Below are 25,985 nucleotides of genomic sequence, written 5' to 3' on the forward strand. Positions count from 1 at the left end.
TGGATGGTTTATTGTGACAAGTTCTTAAACCACTACCATCACTCTTACCCCATCCCCACCCCATCATTCTTCATGTATTAAATCCAATATGCTGGGTTACCATCATTTCTCTTTAAGTTCTCATATCGGTAGAATATGGAGGACACCAATGATTAATCAAACTAATGCACAAAAATTCACTGGGCTCCCCTTCTTTTATCCCGTGACTCCATTGCATTTCCACACTGTAGCCAGAGCTCTTTCTAAAGTGTAAAGGTACAGCATTTTCTTGCTTAAAACTCTTCACTGATGCCCTATTGTTTTAAAGAAAAGTTCATCCTCCTCAGTATCTTCTGAGGCCCTTTATGATCTGGCCCCTGATTGCTTCCTATTATGGACTGAATTGTTTCCTCTCCCCTAGATTCATACCTTGAAGTCCTAACCCGCAGTACCTCAGAATATGACCTTATTTGGAGATAGGGTCTTTTCAGAGGTGATCAAGTTAAAAATGAGGTCCTTTGGGTGTGTACTAATCCAATATGACCAATGTCCTTATAAAAAAAGAAAATTTGGGTATGGAGACAGACATGCACAGAGTGAAGATAATGTAAAGACACAGGGAGAATGCTACGTGAGCGTGAAGATGGCTGTCTACATGCCAAGGAGAGAGGCTTGGAGCTTATCTGTCCCTCATGACCTTCACAAGGAACCTCCCCCGCCAACCCCTTGATTTTGGACTTACAGCCTCAGGCAATAAACTTTAACCCCCCAGTTTGTGCTGCTTTGTTTCAGCAGCCCCAGCAAACTAATACAGCTCCCTGCTTCCTCTCCAACCCTGCCCACACATTCATCCCCAACTTTCCTGTCTCCTTGCTCTCATCTCTAGCTATCCTGAACTTCTTGCATCCCCCAGAACATGGAAAATTCCCACTTATCTCCAGCCCTTGGCATGGGGATAGCCTCTGGAAGACTCTTTTCCTCAGCGTTTGCCTGGCTACCTCCTATGTCACTAATATCTTGGCTTAGTGATCTCTGGAGAGTTGACCATCCTCCTTACCCAAGCTTTTATTAAGTGATCTTCCTGTAGCACATACCACATGGGAGCAATATTCACTTACCCGACTATGTTGTCCATTCCTTATTCACTTGTTTGTGCCCTTCACTAGATGACAAACTTCTTGGAAACAGGTGCTGTGTCCTAGAAATCTACAGTTTGTGCCTTTTCACCTTTGTCCCTTTGGTAAGAGCACACCAATACTCCTGTAGAAAATCTCACCTTCTCTGCTGTCAGTGCATGTGATTCAAATGAAGAGGGGAACCAGGCCCTCTGAATGAATCTGTACTTCCTTCTTGTGGCCACAGAGGACAGGACCTCTGAGAGATAGTTGGGAAACCTCTGCTAAGACTCTTAGCAATAAGAACCCCTCTTTTTGCTGCAATTGCTAGTCTGGCAGGAGGGACACCCATGAGCTTCTTGCTTCTACATGGGGAGAGCCCACCAGAAAGTAAGGCCAGAGCAGGGAAGGCAGAACCACGGCACAGAGCAAGGTCAGTTCTACTCTAAACGAGGGCTTAGAACTCCACTCCTGGGCTCTTTTCACAAAATCTTAGCTCCTCCATGTGGTTTATATATTCATTGATGAGAAAATGGCAGTCAGGAATAAATTTAGGAGAGAAAAGCTGATAAAAACAGGGTCTTACCTGGAGAGTTTCTGCACATCGTATGAGTCGTCTTAATGCTCAGTTTATTCTCTATTACTGTTCAGTTTGCTCAGTTGTTAAGCTGACAAAAACATTGGGTTGGCTAAGTCATGTGTATGCATCTGTATTTTAGTAGCTTATCTGTAACTTGAAAGTCTGTTTCTTTTTCACCAAAGTCTGAATTGTATTAGTATCACCAGTGGTAAGTGTGGGTAATATGTGTTGGTTTGAGTCAGGGACTTTGGAAATAAGTAGTCTGACCACTGGCTCTACCATTTATTTGATGTGTAACTTTAAGCAATTTACTTAGCCTCTTGAACCTGAGTTTCTTCATATGTAAAATGGGGATAATCATAGTATTGCTTCAAGGGGCCACTGTGGGGATACAATGAAATAACACCTGAAAAGGGCATAGCACAGTGCCTGGTACATTATATAGTCAAGAAAAAAAGCTTACATGTCTTTTTAAAATAAACATTTTATTTAAAAATATATCTATATATATTTCTTTTTTTAAAAAAGAACACATGCCCACTTTGGTATTTTAGCCATTGCTTCTTTTCTGTTCCTGGTAGCCCACATTTCTTTCAGGTTATGTACAGTTGAGCAAAGGAGACCAACGTGAAAACCCCCCACACAGGGTTCCCCCCAGAGATAGGCTGGCTTCTCTGATTTCTTTACAAAGTGTCTCTGTGTGTTTCACCAGGGAGTATTTCAAGCCCCCAACAAAGTACTGCCCCCTTTCCTCAGGGACTGCCCACTGGAGAGGAATTCTGGGGACCAGTGTGGCTTCCCTTCCTTTGGAAAACACTAGAATAGCATCCCGGATCCCTATCACTATTACGCTGTTTTCCTGAAAATGCCGAGGCTTTCAACCATCTATAGAGGAAACTCACACATGTCAGCAGGGTCCACGATGGGAGCAGGTGGTTAAAAAAAGCTCAAGAGACATTCAGGAGTTGGTTTGACTTAATCCACAGGGGGAATCACCAAATCCTAGAATCAGAAGGGAACTTACTCGTCTGTTTGTGAACCCAATGAGTCCTATTACAATTTCCCTGGCAGACAGATGATAGAGAAGGGCTTCCATGGATTCTAGAGTCAAACCCAGCTCCTTAACATGACCTGTGCAGCAATCAGAACTGTAGGACCTTCTTGCTCCAGGACCCAGACTCTGTGTGCCTGGAAATATCATCTGTGTAATAAAACATTAGCAATTTCAGCATCTGAACAACCCTGCTTTTTTACAGGAAAATGAAGACCCCAGGCTCTTTCCTTCCACGTTCTCTCACATCTGATAGCAGCTTTGTGCCAGCATTTGTGGCCTTAGCACTGTGAGGAATGTAGCCAAGGCCAGAAGGCCAGTGCCTTCCCAACTCTGCAGCTTTCCTCCTAAGGGACGGGGCTCACCACAGACACCCCCTCCCCAGCAAGTGTCCTTTTTGTCAAGAGAACTCATTATGAAGATCAAAGATGGGGCAGTGGGACAAAAAAAATGTTTCCTTCACCCTTCCCTGATTTTCATAGGGCTTCTGCATCTGGCCATGAAAACAAACCCTATGGCTCTCCCAGATGTTCTAAGTGGTGGGAGATATTGACAGATCTCCAAGGGATATACTGCCACTGTTTGATCACAGAGACAAAGAAAAATGTAAGCGTGGGTGACAGCTTTTAGTTAAAAAGGAGCCCTCCACTCTCCTTGCTGGAAAAAACAAAGACACTTTAAAAAATCACAGTTAAAGGGTTTCTGGCTTGAGGACTGGGAGACTCCCAGTGCTCTTGCTTATAGGACTTGCAACTTCCTGGTCACTCAAAATCTGAACTGCCTGTCCTGAGTCAATTGGGTATTGGTTACCTGGGGACTCGCATGCTGTACATGTACAGGGTAGACATCATGTAATTATCCACTGGATGATACATTTGGTGTGGCAGTTTTCAGCCAGGTCAGCATTTGTTTCTAGAAGAGCTGAAGGAGTTTAAATGTTCTTTTGAAAAGGACTTTCTTGAATGCTTGGGATAGGTTTTTGACTCTTTTTTTTCTTTCCAGATTGTATAGAAATGTTTCCAAATGGCAAAAGCTGCCAGTTCACAGTAACTATTCAGGTGGGGACTTCATTTCCTCATTTACTGGTATAATCATTGCATTGTAAAGACTGGCTTCTCATGAACTTTAGTGACTCCCTTTCTATAATGCAGTGTCTTAGCTGTAACTGAAAGGTTCACAGATCTGGAAGTTGGGACCTCCCTCCCTCCCTCCATCTCTTTCTTTCCCTTCCTTCCTTCCTTTCTCCTTTCTTTCTCTCTTTTCTGTCTCTTCTTTTTCTCTTTTCCTTTCCCTTCCTCCCTCCCTCCCTCCCTCCCTTTCTTCCTTCCTTCCTTTTCTTTCTTTCCTTTTTCTTTCTCTCTTTCCTTCTTTCCTTCCTTTTCTTTTCTTCCTTTCTCTCTTTCTTTCTGTCCTCCTTCTCTTTCCTTTATAATAGAATGTGTGTCATCTCATTAACATTGCTAGAAGCAGGGTGCACAGTGAGCCCTGGATTAACGGAAGCCTTTGCACACATGGATTTTCTGACCCTGTTGGGTAAGTCTGACCCCATGAGACTGTAGCAGCACTGGGGATGGCTGCAAATATCTGCAAGTCTGCTGCACCACGGGGGCTCCAGGAGCCTTCAGAAAACTCCATGTGGTTATTTTCAGCTCTAAGAGCATTAAGGAACTCAAATGTGGACATGTTCATAAGCCTCTGTACACCTCTTAGTCATGCCCAATTTATCTCTGGAAAAGAGGATACGACTAAAAGAACTTAAAATAAAAGTACCCAGTAGGAGAAAGATGAGTTCACATGGATTATTTGACCCACCAGGAGTAGCCAACTTCATCAATTATCCCATTTTATCCTGCAAATCCCATATCGGACCTCTGAAGAGACAGAGTGAATAGAATGGAAACTGTGGGAGGAGGTCAAGACCAATAATTCAGAGTCTGCTCTGTGGTGTGTTGGCTTGCAATAGCAAACACACCTTGTCAGCTATGAGGCATGTATACCAGTGCCTGGTAATATTCTAAAAAGATCCCAATGAAAATGCACAGCCTTACAATGTACAGAGGCCTCCGAACCAAGTCTACCCAAAGGGAACAATAATTAACATTCAGACCAGAGGCTCAGAGTAGGAACACTGTGAGTTTGTTTTCCAAAGGAAGTTAAGGAGGGGAAAAATGACATACAAATTGTACAACATGGCACATAAAAAATGCACTGACCAGCCAGCTTTGTCAAGATCCAAATTAAACTTCCACAGCTGAGGAACAGCAAATGTGAGGAATGTGTTACTAAGGTTTTCTCCCCCATAGCTTCACCTTCAAAGAAAAGATTGGTGATTTTCCCCTCTAGGTTTTTGGTTCTGATGACTGACATGAAAGGAAAATGAAAAATTTACCACATGGCTCTTTTAAAACACAATGCTGATTGAGGAATGTAAAGTGATTTTCATGTTCTTTTTACACTCTTCTACGGGAGACTCTATTTCCTTTTCCAGCTATTGATGCTGGAGCCATTCGTCTTCTCCCATCCACATTCATTGTCAAGATGAGCTTTCCACGGTAAGCAAGTGTCTGTGAGTCATCCGGCTGGAGCCATTAGTCACACACAGAGAGGCAATGTGTAGTCTGGTTGATTAATCAGGAACTTGTAGTGAGAAAGGCCAAGTATCATTTCACAGCAAATTGAAAGGCTTTTAGTATAGAACTCTGAACACTGCTTTTCAAGATATGCACACATACACATATGTGTATGTATATATACATAAGCATGTATATACACACATACCTGCATACGCACATACATGTGTATATATCTGTACACATATGCATGTGTGTGTTTGTATTCTGTGTGTGTATGTATTCTGTTCCCACCTCCTCAGTAAGATCTGACAGCTTTCAGAGTAGCAGTCACCCAAAACACTCTGTGTTCACACATGTTTACAAGTTAACAATGGAATGACTTCTAAATCTCTGGTTTATCCAAAAGAGAACTTCTAAAATCAAATATTTTTGGTTATCTTCTCCATAAGTGCACAGTGAACATTTTTTACAAACAAAGAAAACAGTGCCTTAGTGATTTAAATTAAAAAAAAAACAAAACAAATAGCAGTAGCTACTTTCTACAGCATGCAACACTATAAAACAGTAAGTGGGAGCCATGAGAGGCTTCGAGAGACTGTCCTGCGTTTTAGTTTTTCAACTCCCAGCAAAAGCACAAGAGCTAATGAGGAATGCACATGAGCTCGTCGTCTTTTTCTTCCATCGTTCCAATGGGCAGTTGTATTTTCTTTCAGAAACCCAGACCTAAAATACTCTTTGTGAATATAATTCATGTTTACCTTTACAATATCATGATTTCCAATTTCTCCAGAACAACCCAAAGCCATGGTTATCATGGATCACATGGGGGTGGAAAGAGCTTTGTGACTGATAGCCAAGTCACCATTTTTTTCCTAAAGACATTCTTAAGACTTCCTTTTGCAGCTAATTACACATACGGAGAATGAGTTCTCCAGGAGAACCTAGATTTTTAGCTTTTTAAAGTATGGCTTTATTAGAGCATACTTGTTCTATGGCAGCTTGTTAGATTTGAGAAGTCCTCTTCTCCCAGTGTTGGGGCAGAAAAAGAAAGGTCTTCAAAAGAGGAGGAGTAAAGGATTGGTATCTTGAAAGAAAGGTAGAGTGGGGGAAAGATAAACCGGAGAATCCTCCCACCCCCACCCAAATAAGATAACAAAAAGAGAAGTTGGACCACCATAAATAAAAATCCTGTTACAGTAATCCATGGTATTTATTCCCACGAGAAGTGAAAGATGTTCTCTGGTTCTGATTCTCCCTGGCATGGCTTCCTGAGGGTAGAGAGAGCTTTCTGATCTGCTTACCTGATCCTCTCTACTCTTTGAAATTAAAGGGTTGTGTTAGAGAACAATGGCAGGAGAGGTGTTTGTTTTTGTTTGCTTTAAGGTTCTCTCCTGTTTCACAATGCTTATCACCAGAGAGACAGCAGGAGTGATTCAACTACTGATGGAGAAGGAGGGAAATTGTGGGTGGGGTTCTTTGGACCCAATGTAGGTCAATTGTTCTCAGTGACCATGCAGAGTCCTGGGAACCACTCCAGGGGGGGCACCTTGGAGGCCAAGTGACACTGAGCTGGTTTCACTTCCCTGGGAATGAATTTTGCTTTCCAAATAGCACAAAACAGAGAGCTACGGAGCAGCCTCGATGAGGAGTGTGCCTTCCCATACCTCTGATGGACTGACTTCCCTGGACTCCCAAAAGAGCCTGCATTTTCTTTCCACAGTATGTCCAATAAATTCACGAGAAAAGCTTACACTGTGAGATTATGCCTCAAACAGTGCCTGAAAAAAATTATGGGCTAGGGAAAATACCAGTGTTAAAAGGCAGTGAAAGAATTATGACTATTTTTTGGCATTCTTGATCTGAGAAAGCACATTTTTGAATGCACTGCTGAAATTATTAACAGTCACTGAATGTTGGTAAATATTACCTTTTATATATACAAAGACACCTATTTGTTCTTGATGGTCTGGAACTCTCCATCGCTTTTGAACTCTCTCCTCCTCTTCCTTCTTTTGAATGGAAGTGTTTGGGGCATGTGCTTTCCCCCATGGAGGTCCTGCATCAGGGCGACTACCTCTACCACTGCTGTAAGTGAAGGTCCATGGGGGAATTCAAATTGAGATCCGTGACGTCCAGGAAGTCGATGTTAAAAATGCTGTTGCTGCTGGCAGCGAGGGAGCCGAAGCTTGGTGTGGAGCTTGGTGGAGTGAGGTCCAGCCACTCCATGGTTTCCCAGGGGGATTCTGTGAAGCTTAACTGCAGCCCACTGCTGTCCGCAGAGGAGGGTGGAAAGTGCGTCTGCATCGGGGACAGCGGGCCCGGCAGGATCTCGTGTGCGGTGAAGAGGTCTTCGGTGGCCTTCCCAGAAAATCCATCCATCATCCCCTCGAAAGCAGGCTCCTCACTCCCGATTTTTAGGAGGGAAGCATCGCTCACCTTTCCTAGGGGGCTCTGGGAATTCAGTAAGACCTCCAGGTGCTCATCGCCGTCAGGGCTGTAGTGATGGAAGAGCAGCTGGCCTCCCGGAGAGGCTTGTTCAAAGGCAGCCGAGGGCGGGGTGAGGGCAGCCGTGGGGCTTCTGGAAGACCCGGGCATCTTTGGGACTTTCTGAAGGCATGAATGATCCTCTTTGGCATCAGCCGGCATTTCTGTTGGTAAGACACAACAGGGATTGTTGATCGCTTCAGGATGTGAGCACAGACCAGGGAGCCACTAGGCTTCTCTGATCACTGCTCATCCCCCTCTCTATCCGTCCTCAATTTTCCCTGCCCACCAAACCCTTTCTGGAAATTCCACTCTGATGATCTGTCTAACAGCAGGTTCCTACTTGCTCTTTCAGTGACACCTAGCTGTCCCCCTGGGACACTGAACCCTCCCTTACACACTCAGCAGGAGCCCATTTACTTCAGAGTCAGAAGTAAGTCACCAGGTGCCACCCTGTGGCACTTTCCAACTGCCATTTCCGCTCCTTGAACTGCTTAGTGATTTGGGCTGTTGTGCTGGCCCCATCAGTGGAAACTCTATTCCCCAGTCCACGGCCTTTTTCCACTTCAACTCTTGTCATCTCTGTGACTTCAGCATCCTGAGAAGCGACCCATTGCCCCACTGGCCTCTTGGTCCCTTGACACCCCACCCCTCCCAGTGGCTGCTCCATCACCATGCTGTCAGACACACCCTGGACTCGTCATCCCCCATCACCACATCCCTCTGAAAGCTCAACGCAAGCAAAATTTCCCACTCTTCGACCATTGTGTCCCATTCCTCTAGCTCACTTACTAAGCACCCCACAACTTCTCAGTCTCTTGGAGTCACTCAATCTGTTGACCCAAACATTTTATCACCCTCCTTCAGCCCCTTCCAGTTTGCACATCTCTCCTTGTCCAATCTATATTCACTGATCCACCATTATAATTACTTTTATAAATATTCTCAATCCGTTTGCTATTTTCTATTTACCCCAGACTCACTTGGCAAAACCCTACCCCTGGATGAATCCTCTCATCTGTTTTCTCTGAGTCTGCTCTGGACTGACAGAAAAATTACACAATGCAGCTGTTTCACTTTAAATTCATGATGTCAAGCCTGTAATTGGCACTTAGTACACCTAACAATCCTACTATTCCTCCAGAAAACTCCATTCACTCATGACTGATTCATTACTGCTCTTTCCTTGAATCTCCGGGATCCCTTCCTGTGCCCTCAGTCTCTGCTGACCTTTTCATATATTTCATTACAAACACAAGGGTGTCAAATATTAACCCTCTCATCTTCCCCTTACAAGACTTACAAAGGTACATACACCAGTGCCCATGTTTTTCTTCTGCCCTATTCACTTGCTTGTTACCCATCTCCCTTACCACATGGCTAACTTCAGAAAGGTGGCCACTTTGGTGCAGCACTGAGCTGAGTAGGATTCCTGGCCACTTCTCTGAAATGTTAAATGTTACCTAAGGGCTCAGACCTGAGTCTTTTCATTCTATCTACATGTTCTCCCTACATGATCTTATTTGTTTGTGTGGTTTCAAATGCTAGGTGTGGATTATGTGATTTTTAAAAAATAAATAAATGACTTAAAAGGAGGCAAAAAGAATATGTTGATCAATTTTTATTGCTAGCTTGAATGACATTCAACATGAATGGACCATCCAGGGGAGATTACCGAGTTTCATTTTGAGTAGGTAGTGCAAAATTTCCTTATATTCTTTATCCTTCTTACAATTAAGAAGATAGGGACATTGGGGTTAGAACCATAGAGAAACGTGGTGTAGCAAGGAAAAACATTTTAGGGAAACCAGGAACTGAATCAAAAGATGAAAACTGTTGAAATGAGTGGCAGAAAATGTTCCTAGGACAAGGGAACTCGGGCAGGGAGGAGTCATCCACTATGCCTTCTTGTGCCTGCTCCAAACATCGGAAGACAGGAAGCTCAGACAAAGTGAGACTCTACCTTAGACAGCATTTTGATCTAAGTTACAGTGAGCATCTGACATTGGCACTAAGAGTTCACCCCCAGAGTCCGTGCCAGAGCCGAGGATGGGCAAAGCAAAGGCCGTCTTACCTCCGCTTTCAATGAGGACATCCAGAAGTTCATCCATCTGCTGACTCCGGGTCATTTGCTAGTGCAAATTAACCAAAGAAGAACAGAGACATTACAAGGTGGCTGCCTCTCCTATTGGAGATCATTAGAAGCAGTACCACAAGTTTCTGTATGAGGTTTGATTAGGGTTTGTTTTTTTTTAATTGTAGCAAAATACACTCAATATCAAAGTTACCATCTTAACCATTTTAAGTGTTCGGTTCATTGGCATTAAGTACATTCACATTGTTGTGCAAACATCACCACCATCCATCTTGAGAACATTTTCATCTCACAAAACTGAAACTCCATGCCCATTACACTCTAATTGCCCATTTTCCTCCCTCCAGGCCCTGACAACTACCATTCTGTGCTCTGTCTCTTTGAATTGGATCACTCTTGGTACCACATATAAGTAGAATCACACAATATCCTTTCATGACCAGATTATTTGTGACTGGCTTAAAGTGTTCAAGGTTCATGCATGTTGTAACATGTCAGAACTTCCTTCTTTTTAAGGCTGAATAATATTCATTGCATGTATATACCATGTTTTGTTTATCATCTATCGATGGACACTTTGGTTGCTTCCATCTTTTGGCTTTTGTTAATAATGCTGCTATGAACATGGGTGTAACTGGCTAGAGGTTAATCTATGATTAAAGCTCAGTATTAATTTTAGACTGGAAAACTACTGACTGAAACAATGTACTATGACAAGAGAATGGAAGAAGGCAGACTGTTCCTCTGCACAGAGTCCTTCAGACACAGCTGAGTCGTTTGACAGGGTTCCCTCCCAGGAGCAGTTCACCTTAATGCACGGATAGTGCGGCCTGCCTTGGACCTGCCTCCTGCCTGGGAGCTGTGACTGTGACCAAGAACACACTCATCCATCTCGGGTTCCTCACTGCAATAGCCTGTGGAATATGTTGCTCCTTGGAGGGTACACACCCCTCCACGGAGTTCATCTGAGTTTCCCAGTAGGCTCTGTTTAAAGGAGTCCACTTTACTTAGCTTTTTTCCTTCCTTTTGAAACTGTGAAGGATCAGTTGATGTTTTACAGATACCATGGGAAGGACATGGGGAGAATAGTGGCATTCTATCCACCACACTCCTCTGAGAGCCCAGTTCCAGTAAACCCAGGTATCAGTAACCAGTAGGGATGGGAGCACTGCTCATTTTGCCCGTCCAGAAGGCATTAAATGCCTACAGGATCTGGCAGATAATGCAAATGAGCCAAAGACAGAGCAAGAGAAAGGGCTGGAGTGTATAGCACATGCTGTGGCTCAAGCACACAGTGGGTACTTTGTTTCAGGCAATTGTTGTCTGGCAGAAATGTGGCTCCACGGTGACCAGACCCTCTGATTTTTCAGAAATGAGAAAGCTCACTTTTCACATTCAATCTCATCTTTAAAATACTCTTTAAGCCAATAAAACCTAAGTGCAGGCTGACTTTGCTCTGTGGGATACCAGTGTGCAGCAACTAGGTAGATTCCTTTTGGGTTGAACACATAGGAAGGACCATCTGATACTTTATCCAAGTCCAGACCATATGAGACATAAGCTCTTTGATTGCTTTTCTTTTTTTTTTTTACTTCTTACTTGGAACATTTACAAACATAAATGAGAGTACACAGGGAGCCTCCATTAGTACCCAGCTTCAACAACCATCAATATTTTGCCAGGATCATTGATTTAGAAGCTAGGAAGAACTTTAGAAAGCATTACCCCGACAACTGCTCTCATATATTTGAGTAGCTATCCTATGCTCGGACAATGAGGGAAGTGCTACATTATCTAGAATCATTACAAAGCAGTTATTGGCCCTATTTCATGTAAGAGAAGTTGAGCACTCGCCCAGTCTTTGTGGCAGTAGCAGCTGGCTGGTGGCAGAGCCGGAACTAAATGCAGGCATCTGGGTGTGCAGCCCAGTCTCTTCTCTCCCTGCCTCGCACAGCTTCTTTACACATGCAACACCTTTCTACAATTAGCATCTAGAAGCTTTGCCCTATCAGGTTGGGGGGGGGGACACCAGATGCACTCAATATCAGATCCTACAAACTGCCTGAAGCTGAATAATGTAAACCACTGTGCACTTAATCAGTCTGTTCTGCAAAGAACAAATCATGCGGGTACCTGCTTTACTGCATCTTCGTAGGATGGAGGCTGTGTTATCTCTGAAACCGCCGACATTGACTTAGAAAACGTGGGGGATGGCATTGAAAACTTGGGCCCTGCCTTTTCAGAAGCATGTAGACCAGCCATCTGTGTGAGTAAAGTGCATAGAAAGACAATCAATTCAGGGGGCAGAAATAGTCCTACTTCTGTTTTGGAGATGACAGGCTAAATTTTGGAAAAATCAACGTAAGGGGAGAGAGACAGGAAGATGGCGGCGTGAGTAGAGCAGCGGAAATCTCCTCCCAAAACAACATATATCTATGAAAATATAACAAAGACAACCCTTCCTAGAATAAAGACCAGAGGACACAGGACAATATCCAGACCACATCCGCACCTGAGAGAACCCAGCGCCTCGCGAAGGGGGTAAGATACAAGCCCCGGCCCCGCGGGAGCCGAGCGCCCCTCCCCCCAGCTCCCGGCGGGAGAAGAGCAGGCAGAGCGGGAGGGAGACGGAGCCCAGGACTGCCGAACACCCAGCACCAGCCATCCGGGCCCAGACACAGTAGATGCGCAGGGGGCCCTGGATGCTAGGGAAACAGGGCAGCAAGAACAGTGAGCGGGCACTGGAGGCTGGGCGCCAGAGGACATAAGAAAAGCGCGCGACCATTTTTTTTTTTTTTGCTTTTTTGCTGTTTTGTCTTGGCGAGCGCTTTTTGGAAGTCTTAAAGGGATAGAGACCCCAATACTAGGGAAACAGGGCAGAAAGACCGGTGAGCAGAGGCCTGAGGCTGGCACCGGAGAATAAAGAAAATCGAACGACCACACTTTTTTTTTTTTTTTTTAATTAAAAACTTTTTTTTTTTTTTAATTTAAAAATTTTTTCTTTTTTTTTTTTTTTTTGGTGGTCGTTGTTTTGTTTTGGCGGGTGCTTTTTGGAAGTCTTAAAGGGGCAGGGCGGTCACTTAATCCAGAGGTAGGGAATCCGGGGATCTCTGGGCACCCTAACCCCTGGGCTGCAGAGAGCAGGGAGGACCCTTATGGAGATAAATAGCCTCCCAGCAGCTCCTGCTCCAACGCGACTCCACCATTTTGGAGTAGCTGCCCGAGCCAGGCCACGCCCACAGCAACAGCGGAGATTAACTCCATAGCAGCCGGGCAGGAAGCAGAAACCCTGTCTGCGCGCAGCTGCGCAGCATAAGCCACTAGAGGTCGCTGTTCTCCCAGGAGAGGAGGGCCACAAACCAACAAGAAAGGAAGTCCTTCCAGCCGTCACTCGTCCCAGTTCTGCAGACTATTCCTATCACCATGAAAAGGCAAAGCTACAGGCAGACAAAGATCACAGAGACAACACCAGAGAAGGAGACAGACCTAACCAGTCTCCCTGACAAAGAATTCAAAATAAGAATCATAAACATGCTGACAGAGATGCAGAGAAATACGCAAGAGAAATGGGATGAAGTCCGGAAGGAGATCACAGATGCCAGAAAGGTGATCGCAGAAATGAAACAAACTCTGGAAGGGTTTATAAGCAGAATGGATAGGATGCGAGAGGCCATTGATGGAATTGAAACCAGAGAACAGGAACGCATAGAAGCTGACATAGAGAGACACAAAAGGATCTCCAGGAATGAAACAATATTAAGAGAACTGTGTGACCAATCCAAAAGGAACAATATCCGTATTATAGGGGTCCCAGAAGAAGAAGAGAGAGGAAAAGAGATGGAAAGTATCTTAGAAGAAATAATTGCTGAAAACTTCCTCACACTGGGGGAGGAAGTAATCGAACAGACCGCGGAAATACACAAAACCCCCAACAGAAAGGATCCAAGAAGGACAACACCAAGACACATAATAATTAAAATGGCAAAGATCTAGGACAAGGAAAGAGTGTTAAAGGCAGCTAGAGAGAAAAAGGTCACCTATAAAGGGAAACCCATCAGGCTAAAGTCAGATTTCTCAAAAGAAACCCTACAGGCCAGAAGAGAATGGCATGATATATTTAATACAATTAAACAGAAGGGCCTTGAACCAAGGATACTGTAGCCAGCACGACTATCATTCAAATATGACGGTGGGATTAAACAATTCCCAGACAAACAAAAGCTGAGGGAATTTGCTTTCCACAAACCACCTCTACAGAACATCTTACAGGGACTGCTCTAGATGGGAGCACTCCTAGAAAGAGCACAGCACAAAACACCCAACATATGAAGAATCGAGGAGGAGGAACAAGAAGGGAGAGAAGAAAAGAATCTCCAGACAGTGTATATAACAGCTCAATAAGCGAGCTAAGTTAGGCAGTAAGATACTAAAGAGGCTAACCTTGAACCTTTGGTAACCACGAATTTAAAGCCTGCAATGGCAATAAGTACATATCTTTCAATAGTCACCCTAAATGTTAATGGGTTGAATGCACCAATCAAAAGACACAGAGTAACAGAATGGATAAAAAAGCAAGACCCATCTATATGCTGCTTACAAGAAACTCATCTCAAACCCAAAGACATGTACAGACTAAAAGTCAAGGGATGGAAAAACATATTTCAAGCAAACAACAGTGAGAAGAAAGCAGGGGTTGCAGTACTAATATCAGACAAAATAGACTTCAAAACAAAGAAAGTAACAAGAGATAAAGAAGGACACTACATAATGATAAAGGGCTCAGTCCAACAAGAGGATATAACCATTCTAAATATATATGTACCCAACACAGGAGCACCAGCATATGTGAAGCAAATACTAACAGAACTAAAGGGGGATATAGACTGCAATGCATTCATTCTAGGAGACTTCAACACACCACTCACCCCAAAGGATAGATCCACTGGGCAGAAAATAAGTAAGGACACGGAAGCACTGAACAACACAGTGGAGCAGATGGACCTAATAGATATCTATAGAACTCTACATCCAAAAGACACAGGATACACATTCTTCTCAAGAGCACATGGAACATTCTCCAGAATAGACCACATACTAGGCCACAAAAAGAGCCTCAGAAAGTTCCAAAAGATTGAAATCCTACCAACCATCTTTTCAGACCACAAGGCATAAAACTAGAAATAAACTGTACAAAGAAAGCAAAGAGGCTCACAAACACATGGAGGCTTAACAACACGCTCCTAAATAATCAATGGATCAATGACCAAATCAAAATGGAGATCCAGCAATATATGGAAACAAATGACAACAACAACACTAAGCCCCAACTTCTGTGGGACACAGCAAAAGCAGTCTTAAGAGGAAAGTATATAGCAATCCAAGCATATTTAAAAAAGGAAGAGCAATCCCAAATGAATGGTCTAATGTCACAATTATCAAAATTGGAAAAAGAAGAACAGATGAGGCCTAAGGTCAGCAGAAGGAGGGACATAATAAAGATCAGAGAAGAAATAAACAAAATTGAGAAGAATAAAACAATAGCAAAAACCAATGAAACCAAGAGCTGGTTCTTCGAGAAAATAAACAAAATAGATAAGCCTCTAGCCAGACTTATTAAGAAGAAAAGAGAGTCAACACAAATCAACAGTATCAGAAACGAGAAAGGAAAAATCACGACGGACCCCACGGAAATGCAAAGAATTATTGGAGAATACTATGAAAACCTATATGCTAACAAGCTGGGAAACCTAGGAGAAATGGACAACTTCCTAGAAAAATACAACCTTCCAAGATTGACCCAAGAAGAAACAGAAAATCTAAACAGACCAATTACCAGCAACGAAATTGAAGCGGTAATCAAAAAACTACCAAAGAACAAAACCCCCGGGCCAGATGGATTTACCTCAGAATTTTATCAGACATACAGGGAGGACATAATACCCATTCTCCTTAAAGTTTTCCAAAAAATAGAGGAGGAGAGGATACTCCCAAAGTCATTCTATGAAGCTAACATCACCCTAATACCAAAACCAGGCAAAGACCCCACCAAAAAAGAAAACTACAGACCAATATCCCTGATGAATGTAGATGCAAAAATACTCAACAAAATATTAGCAAACCGAATTCAAAAATACATCAAAAGGATCATACACCATGACCAAGTGGGATTCATCCCAGGGATGCAAGGATGGTACAACATTCGAAAGTCCATCAACATCATCCACCACATCAACAAAAAGAAAGACAAAAACCACATGATCATCTCCATAGATGCTGAAAAAGCATTTGACAAAGTTCAACATCCATTCATGTTAAAAACTCTCAGCAAAATGGGAATAGAGGGCAAGTACCTCAACATAATAAAGGCCATCTATGATAAACCCACAGCCAACATTATATTGAACAGCGAGAAGCTGAAAGCATTTCCTCTGAGATCGGGAACTAGACAGGGATGCCCACTCTCCCCACTGTTATTTAACATAGTACTGGAGGTCCTAGCCACGGCAATCAGACAAAATAAAGAAATACAAGGAATCCAGATTGGTAAAGAAGAAGTTAAACTGTCACTATTTGCAGATGACATGATACTGTACATAAAAAACCCTAAAGACTCCACCCCAAAACTACTAGAACTGATATTGGAATACAGCAAAGTTGCAGGATACAAAATCAACACACAGAAATCTGTGGCTTTCCTATATACTAACAATGAACCAACAGAAAGAGAAATCAGGAAAACAACTCCATTCACAATTGCATCAAAAAAATACAATACCTAGGAATAAACCTAACCAAAGAAGTGAAAGACTTATACTCTGAAAACTACAAGTCACTCTTAAGAGAAATTAAAGGGGACACTAACAGATGGAAACTCATCCCATGCTCGTGGCTAGGAAGAATTAATATCGTCAAAATGGCCATCCTGCCCAAAGCAATATACAGATTTGATGCAATCCCTATGAAACTACCAGCAACATTCTTCAATGAACTGGAACAAATAATTCAAAAATTCATATGGAAACACCAAAGACCCCGAATAGCCAAAGCAATCCTGAGAAAGAAGAATAAAGTAGGGGGGATCTCACTCCCCAACTTCAAGCTCTACTATAAAGCCATAGTAATCAAGACAATTTGGTACTGGCACAAGAGCAGAGCCACAGACCAATGGAACAGACTAGAGAATCCAGACATTAACCCAGACATATATGGTCAATTAATATTTGATAAAGCAGCCATGGACATACAATGGCGAAATGACAGTCTCTTCAACAGGTGGTGCTGGCAAAACTGGACAGCTACATGTAGGAGAATGAAACTGGACCATTGTCTAACCCCATATACAAAAGTAAACTCAAAATGGATCAAAGACCTGAATGTAAGCCACGAAACCATTAAACTCTTGGAAGAAAACATAGGCAAAAACCTCTTAGACATAAACATGAGTGACCTCTTCTTGAACATATCTCCCCGGGCAAGGAAAACAACAGCAAAAATGAGTAAGTGGGACTATATTAAGCTGAAAAGCTTCTGTACAGCAAAAGACACCATCAATAGAACAGAAAGGATCCCTACAGTATGGGAGAATATATTTGAAAATGACACATCCGATAAAGGCTTGACATCCAGAATATATAAAGAGCTCACACGCCTCAACAAACAAAAAACAAATAACCCAATTAAAAAATGGGCAGAGGAACTGAACAGACAGTTCTCCAAAAAAGAAATACAGATGGCCAACAGACACATGAAAAGATGCTCCACATCGCTAATTATCAGAGAAATGCAAATTAAAACTGCAATGAGGTATCACCTCACACCAGTAAGGATGGCTGCCATCCAAAAGACAAACAACAAGAAATGTTGGCGAGGCTGTGGAGAAAGGGGAACCCTCCTACACTGCTGGTGGGAATGTAAGTTAGTTCAACCATTGTGGAAAGCAGTATGGAGGTACATCAAAATGCTCAAAACAGACTTACCATTTGACCTAGGAATTCCACTCCTAGGAATTTACCCTAAGAACGCAGCAATCAAGTTTGAGAAAGACAGATGCACCCCTATGTTTATCACCGCACTATTTACAATAGCCAAGAATTGGAAGCAACCTAAATGTCCATCAGTAGATGAATGGATAAAGAAGATGTGGTACATATACACAATGGAATACTACTCAGCCATAAGAAAAGGGCAAATCCAATCATTTGCAGCAACATGGATGGAGCTGGAGGGTATTATGCTCAGTGAAACAAACCAGGCGGAGAAAGAGAAATACCAAATGATTTCACTTATCTGTGGAATATAAGAACAAAGGAAAAACTGAAGGAACAAAACAGCACCAGAATCACAGAACTCAAGAATGGGCTAACAGGTACCAAAGGGAAAGGGACTGGGGAGGATGGGTGGGTAGGGAGGTATAAGGTGGGGGAGAAGTAGGGGGGTATTAAGATTAACATGCATGGGGGGGTAGGAGAAAAGGGAGGGCTGTACAACACAGAGAAGGCAAGTTGTGATTCTACAACATTTTGCTATGCTGATGGACAGTGACTGTAAAGGGGTTTATAGGGGAGTCCTGGTATAGGGGAGAGCCTAGTAAACATAATATTCGTCATGTAAGTGTAGATTAGTGATACCAAAAACAAAGCAAAAAAAAAGGGCAGTTCCTGGGTGGTAACCTCCAATGAGTTCTACACAAGGGTATAAAGAGCATATAAAAGTGTAGGCAAAGGGTCTGTTTGCGTTTATACAGAAGATCAAAGCCTAATTGGGCTACCCCGAAAATGAACTAAGATACGATATGAAAGAGAACTTCCAACATCGGCACTGTCGGGAAAACTCATGCCAGAAGATGATCATCAAAAAACCCCAGCAAAGATCCACACACTGCTACAGGTGTAGATGCACCCATCCCACCAGTTCCTGGACTTGCCATGGGAATGAGGAAGGAGATATCTAAGCTGGCCTGTGCATACAGTAAAACAACAAATTTGACTGGATCTATACTGTTGGAACTCAACCAAGAATTAGGAGAAGTGCAAATTGTAGCGCTCCAAAATCTTACAACTACAGACTATTTACTGTTAAAAGAACATAAGGGATGTGAACATTCCCCAGGAATGGGTTGTTTTAATTTGTCTGATTTCTCTCAGACTGTTCAAGTTCAGTTGGACAATATCCACCATATCATAGATAAGTTTTCACAAATGCCTAAGGTGCCTAACTGGTTTTCTTGGTTTCACTGGAGATGGCTGGTAATTACAGAGATACTTTGGTTATGTAACTATACTCCTATTATGTTAATGTGTGTGCACAATTTAAGTAGTAGCTTAAAACCTATACATGCTGAAGTTACTCTACAAGAAGATATGTCAAAGAAATAATCAATCTTCCCATGTTTTCTTCCACCTGCTACTTCTATAGCTTTTCTTCTTCCTTCCTAATTACAACCCTTAAATAGAATTCGTGCCTCATATGAAATTTACCGAGTATCATAATTCTTCCAAGTGGTAAAGATACCTCAAGACAAATGCTGGGCATAGAAGTCACAGGGCATAAATAATGCAAAGAAGTAAAAAGCTAACCTTTTCAAACAATAAGGCTTCCCTCTCACTTACCAACTTCACATTTCCCTGTATGGCCCCGGAAGATGACTGGTTAGCCAGAGACGGGTAAGATTCCTCAAGGGAGGAACAACCTAAGACAGGCACAGTCGCAGGGGGGCCATCAGATGAGAAATTGGGGATCAACAGCGGTGAGGCTTAGAACCTCAGCCCCCCTGTTCTGAGAGAAATCTTCCGCATACGTGGATGTTTTATTGCCCTTGTCTAGCTTGGATTAACACATAGTCTACAGGCACACACCTGATCATCTACATGTGCTCTCTTACAACACTAAACTATGTTTTCTACCTTTATCTTGTATCTACCTACCACCTCAGCATTTTATTAAAAATAATAATAATAAAGAGAGAAATGTGGTATCCACATATAAATCAAGTATAAAAACCAAATGAGTATTCATATTTGAACTGACTGTTTATAGTTCATAATGCATGAGCAAAACCGAAAGTTTCTGTGATGACTGCCCTTGTACTGTTCACTATGTAACTTATTCATTATGTAAGAATTTGTTCTCCATGTAAGAACTTGTTCGTTATGCTTCAGAAGATTGGAGACTGACGAAAATTAGGCTTGGGGTGGATTAATGATTGTGCATTGAGCATTGACTCCCCTATACAGAATTTTATTGTCGTTAACAACCATTTGATCAATAAATATGAGAGATGCCCTCACAAAAAAAAAAAAAAAAAAAAAAAAAAAAAGGACAGACTTCCAATGGTAAAATAAATAAGTAACCAGGATGTAATGTATAGCATAAGGAATATAGTCAAGATATTGTAACAGCTTGGTAGGGTGATAGCTGGAACCTAGAATTATGTATATAAATGTTTTATCACTGTGTTGTACACTTGAAACTAATGTAATGTAATACTGTGCGTCAACTACCCTTCAATAAAAAATAATTATTTAAAAAAAAAAATCAATGTAAGGGGAAAAAACCTGCGAGAGCTAAGCTATGTATTAACAATAGTGCATAGCATGATGTACTTATTGCTGGAGGCAGCTTAGGATGAGAAGCTTGCAGATTCATTTCCCCCACTTAGGTGCACCCCTCTGTGAAGAGAAAGCAAGATGAGAGAAGGAAATAAAGTCAAAGAATCCAAAGAAGCCCATCAAGCCAGGACTTTTCAGAGTGACACACCCCTCAGGCCACTTCATTCCTGAGTGGTGTGTTTGCGGAACTGGAGGCGCTCCTGTGATCCATCCCTGCACACTGTGAGTGTCTTCTGCGCAGCATCTGGGCCATGTCAGGGTCTCTGTCCCCAAAGGACACCCTGCCCTGGCTGGTGCCAGGTGGCACTTTTGTGTCCCAGCCATCTTATGATTGTCTCCTTTTCATCACACGTCATTAGTCCCAGGGACTCCTATATCCTGGCTTGTTCATATCCTCTGCTCTTCCACCTGCTGCAGTGTATCAGCTCTTCCTTTATCCAGAGATCTTGCCCTGGGACCTCAGCTCTCTGCACCTCTCCGGACCTTTCCACCGATCCATGTACTTCCCTCTTCCTCCAGCATTATTTTTCCACATGCGCCTATTCCAATATTCAACTCCACTGAAACTGATTTGTTTGCCTGTTGTTTTGGTCATGATGATATCTGGCATGATCCCAGGAGATGACTCCTTGGAATGCCCTAATTGTTTCTGTACATCTATTTCAGTCCTTTTTGAGTGGACTTGTTTCTTTCTAAAATACCATTTATTTCTGCCTTCTAAGCTCACCATTTGGAGGACATGGGCCACAGATGAAAGAAGAGGCAAAGTCAACCCAAGTTTAAACCTTTTCCCAGGCACCTACCTTTTGCTGCACACCTGGGCTTTTGGGGCAAGGGTTGCCCCCAGCACCATGACTGCTGTCAGCCTGGGCTCCAGAAAAAGGTGGGTGGAGGCTGGAAGGCTGGGGAGAGAAGCTTGGAGGATGGCCCTCGTGTGCCCCTGAGTTCTGTAGGAAGGAAGATGTGACAAATTGAATGGCCACCGGCAGCATACGTGAGAACAGCCTTTGCTGAAAATGCTGGCTTATCTTTTCAGACCTCCCTGAGTTCCATTACCAAAGTCTCAGATCTAGCTTTGTGCATATCACCTGCTGCTCAAACCCTTGCATGGCTTCCACATGGCCACAGCAGAGGGTCTACACTTCTAACCAGGACTGATATTCAAGACCTTCCACAGTCAAGTACTATTTCCTTCTACAAGCTTGTGTTCTTTCAAGGCCCCCACGAACTTCCCTCAGCAGGCCCTCTGCATTCTACCTCCCTATCTTTTTTCACATGGAATGCCCTTTCCTGACCCTCCTTGTTTAAATCCAAACTTTGTCCAATGCTTTGGAAAGCCTTCTGGCACTTATCTAGCCCTCCATGATCCATCTCCTCCCACCCCTTCCCCAGCACTTTGTGCAGCATTTAATGCCATAAGCACAGACTGTTAATGTTATTCTATATTGCTCTTTATCTCATCTTTTTATCATGTCATCATTGCTGTTTTCAAATATCACTGTATAAGGCTTACATCTTCTTGAGTATAGCGATATCATGAGAACTGAATGTATTATGGTCCAGAGCTATGCTCCAAGGGCTATTTTTACCTTTGTTCCTTATGACACTATGCGTTCAATATGCATTGTCAACGATGACGATGATCAGTGCCACCTCCTCCCAGAGAGCTCACTCAGGAGCGGGCATCACTTGGTGAATGTTGCTTTGGTAGGTTTGTAACTGTTACTCTCATTACCTCTGACCACACCCCATACCCCCAGGTACAGTATATCCAGTGAGCAAAGCTGTGTGCTTTAGAGTCAGACAGTCTTGGGTTCCTGTGATACCGGGCAACTGCTTTAACCTCTTGGAGCCCCATTTTCCTCAGTGGCAAATAAAGAATAATGAATTGAAGGTCATAAGGCCGTTGTGATGACATGATTATTCAGACACATGCCTCTTTATACTTGGCACATGGCAGGTGTCCAATTAATATGACTTTTCTTCCTATTCCCTTTCACATAATACAGATTCCAGAAGCTTTGGGGAATGTAATTTCCTTTCTCAGATAGACTCAAAGAGACTTTCCTAATGATTCCTCAGCTTTGTGGACAAAGGAGAGTCTCTGGTGACCAACTTCCTTGGTCTAGTATTTAACTAGGTGTTCCACTAAGCCATCCTTTTCTCTATAAGTTGTACCATCTTCTAAGACATTATGTATTTTACCTGTTTACTTAATGTCTGTCTTCCCACAAGAATAAGGATTTTGAGTTGGCTAGTTCAGTACTAATCGCCAGAGGCTAGAGCAGGGCCTAGCACACAGTAGGTTCTCATTAAACATTTGCACCATTGAGATCATTATACCAAGAGAACAGTAGGGTCTGGTAACTCCCCCTTTGGCTTTCCTGATGAACTGCTTTGGCCTATGCTAAGGCTTTATGCCAAACAGTCCTGAAAACAGGGGTTGGCAATCGGGCCCATTGCCTGTTTTTACCAATAAAGCTTTATTGGAACACAGCCGTGTACATTCATTTACAAGTTGTCTGTGTCTGAGTTTGTGGAGTTGAGTAGTTGTGCGAGATACCATATGGCCTGCAAAGCCAAAATATTCATTATCTAGCCCTTTCCAGAACACGTTTGCCAACCCCAGTCTCAGAGAAGCAAGTTTGATCTACTGGGGAGGCTTGCGGATCTGGAGTCTGGGAGTTGCTGTTGGGTATTGGTAAACCCTTCCCATTAAAAGTTCCAACGTCCACTCTTTAGCGGTCACAAATCCTCATCCCACCTGCAGAAGGAGGGGTGCGCTGGGCGTGGGGCAAGGAGTGCTTACCTGTGCAGTACACACCTGGCTGCTCACAGGTGAGGAGACGCTGTGCCCTTCTCCTTGAGTGCCTGACGATGAAGGGAGGAAGTAATGGTTGTTCGGCGATGGGGGCAAACTGATATGCTGCGGGCTTTTCACAGCCCCCAGAGGCGAATGCTGGGGAGAGCACTGCGGGCTGAGGAATGTGGAAGAAAGTACGTTGGTCTGACCTGAGGACTCCCCGCAGTGAGTGTTCCCAAGAGGCAGGAGGTGAGCCGCTTCACAAGCCGGCGGCTGGCTCTCGGAGCTGTGGCTCTGTCTTTTCACAGGTACTGGCTGGGATGCAAAAGGGCAGCTGGAGACGGCGTCTTCCTGTTTGATGGCGGCAGCCAAGAAGGGCAGCGGCTTCTTCTCGGAGCAGTTGTTTCTTTTCTGCTTCTGCAGCTGCATCCTCAGCTCCTCCACCTGCCTTTGCTCCTGCTGGAGTTTCCAGGTGAGCTCGTTGATCACCTTCTGCTTCTCTACCAGCATCTTGTCCTTCTCGGAGTCCAGCCCGTCCAGCTCGGCGGGCAGAGCGCCCGCAGTCAGCAGGCTTTCGTCGGTGCACACATGCACCGGGGACGGGTGCAGGCCGAAGGAGGGCGACGCGTCGTGGAAGGTGTCGGGCAGGGACCCCGCCGCCGACAGGTCGGACGAGGTGGGCGAGATCGGGGGGCTGGAGCTGGTGCTGCCGAAGTGGTAGAAGCCGTTGGACAGGCCACTGGTGGGAGGGGAGGCCTGGTAACTGGGCAGCGTGCTGGTGGGTGTGACGGGGAAAGTGACAGTAGTTATATCGCCGAAGTGGGACACAGGGTTCCCTGGGCAGTCCTGAAAGGGCCGCAGTCGGTCCATAAGGGCCGTCTTGGTGCCAGACACAGGCAAACCCCGTATTCGAAGCTGTTGTCTTAATTCGGAGACCTAAAGAAAGTAGGGCGTAGTTAGCAGGCTGTTCAATGACATCCTTTAAAAGATGTATTTATTACTACATTGGCTTTAGAACAGCACAAGCAGAACTTTACCATGTCCACTTCCCTTCTCAATACTCGTTGACAATTTCCTCCCCTCTCCTCCATGCAGACAAGTTTTGCACAATTTGAATGATTCTTTTAAAATTTGTAGTTCTCATGTTTTCATGATCTGGGGATCATAGAAACGTAGAGCTTAAATGAACCAGAGGTCACCTAGTCTACGGCTTTCATCCCCCATCCTGGTCCTTGTCCCCATTTTATAGGTGAGAACACTGACCTCTGCCCGGGGTTTAGCCTTTAGCCTGCAGCCAGTCCTCCCAAAGCACACGGAGAAGCCAGCCTTCTGCTTCCTAGGTGAGTATGCTCTGCCTGCCACACTCCCTCTGTCAGTGGTTCTCAAACCTGGGCCTGCCCAGGACCGGCTGTGTTAATCCAGTGTAGTAATACACACACCTTTTAAAGGTCATCGTCGAATTAGAAATGGACGGCCGAGCCCAGCTGAAGCAGTGGTTCTAGGGTGGGGCCTGAGAAGCTGCATTTGTAGCAAGTTCCCAGGAGATGCTCCTGCGGCTGGTCTGGGGACTAGTTTTTGAGAACCACAATTCTACATGAACTATTGTGTCTTAACCTTTAACAACTAGCTGGGCAATAGTCATGTTGAGAATAGTATGGGCAGAGGTAAGACCATCAGTTCAAACCCTGGTCTGACTTCTGGGCTCAGTGCTCACTCTGCACCTCAGTTATTTTTCTGAAAGATGCAGAGAATCAGACTTACCTTGTACATTTTTCGTGAGGATTAAAGGGCTTAAAATTTTTAAGGCACTTGGAATAGCGCCTCAGAAATGGTTAGTGCATTGTAAGCCTTTACTATTTTTATTATGTTAATTTACCCATAGTTATTTCAGCCCTGCATTTTTAAATAATGTTCATAAATTATAAACTACAGGTTTACATGGAAACTAATAAATGATAGTGCATACAAATGATGAAATACTTTAGATCCATTAAAACTGATGCTATAGATATTGGCTGATATCAAATCTGGAGTAATTGTTTATGGTATATTATTAAGTGAAAAAAAGTTTGAACTCCTTGATTCTGTTTTAGTAAGACTTATATAAATGTAGTATCTATATATAACTATTTAAAACTATCCTTGCAGCTGAAAAGATCGAAAAAAGATAGGCTGAAGTATTAAGAATAGTTCTCCATATCTGTTTCCCAATTATTCTGCATAAGTATTTACTTTTGTAATTAATATAGGAAATATATTAAACACTTAAATGTCAATGATTCAAAAAAATAGCTACAAGAATACAGAGGGTCATGTTTTCTGCTATTCTGTAGGGAAAGATCTTTTGAGCAGAAAAGCAAAGAAGGTAATCATAAAACTATTGACAACAAAAATCACAAACTCGGTGAGTCAAAAACACCAAAAAGAAAATGCAAATGCAAATAGCAATCTCAGAAAAAAAATAATAGCAAGACAAAAAATAAAGTGTTAGGAAGCTCAATGTGTCAAGTGTGCTTAACAACCCAAAAGAAAAAAACCCACACCCAATATAAAACAGGTGATGGACATGATCCAACTCTTCACAAACAAAAAATAAAACTTAAAAAAAATGGCTGATAATAGATGTGTACCATCATTAGTAATCTAAAAAATGGAAATAAGTAAATATTTTTGTGTTCATCAAACCAATAAAGAAATT

At 43.2% G+C, this 25,985-nt stretch overlaps 1 protein-coding gene across 6 annotated transcripts in view; it reads right to left on the reverse strand.

Annotated features, from left to right (window-relative positions):
- Positions 1–4,071: 4,071 nt before the first annotated feature.
- MYOCD (myocardin) overlaps positions 4,072–25,985 on the reverse strand; it is a 95,055-nt gene continuing 73,141 nt past the window's right edge. For 5 of the 6 annotated variants that reach the window (XM_036920699.2, XM_036920696.2, XM_036920700.2 and 2 more), the window contains 5 exons: positions 23,294–24,223; positions 21,288–21,431; positions 12,011–12,139; positions 9,857–9,914; positions 4,072–7,946 (listed from right to left, as the gene is read on the reverse strand). In XM_036920699.2, the coding sequence (XP_036776594.2) occupies positions 7,375–7,946; positions 9,857–9,914; positions 12,011–12,139; positions 21,288–21,431; positions 23,294–24,223 (1,833 nt within the window). In that variant the 3' untranslated portion in view covers positions 4,072–7,374. The remainder of the gene's footprint in view (positions 7,947–9,856; positions 9,915–12,010; positions 12,140–21,287; positions 21,432–23,293; positions 24,224–25,985) is intronic. The other variant, XM_036920697.2, reaches the window with a different exon arrangement.

The sequence above is a fragment of the Manis pentadactyla genome, chromosome 4, assembly GCF_030020395.1.
Source record: "Manis pentadactyla isolate mManPen7 chromosome 4, mManPen7.hap1, whole genome shotgun sequence".
NCBI lineage: Eukaryota > Metazoa > Chordata > Mammalia > Pholidota > Manidae > Manis > Manis pentadactyla.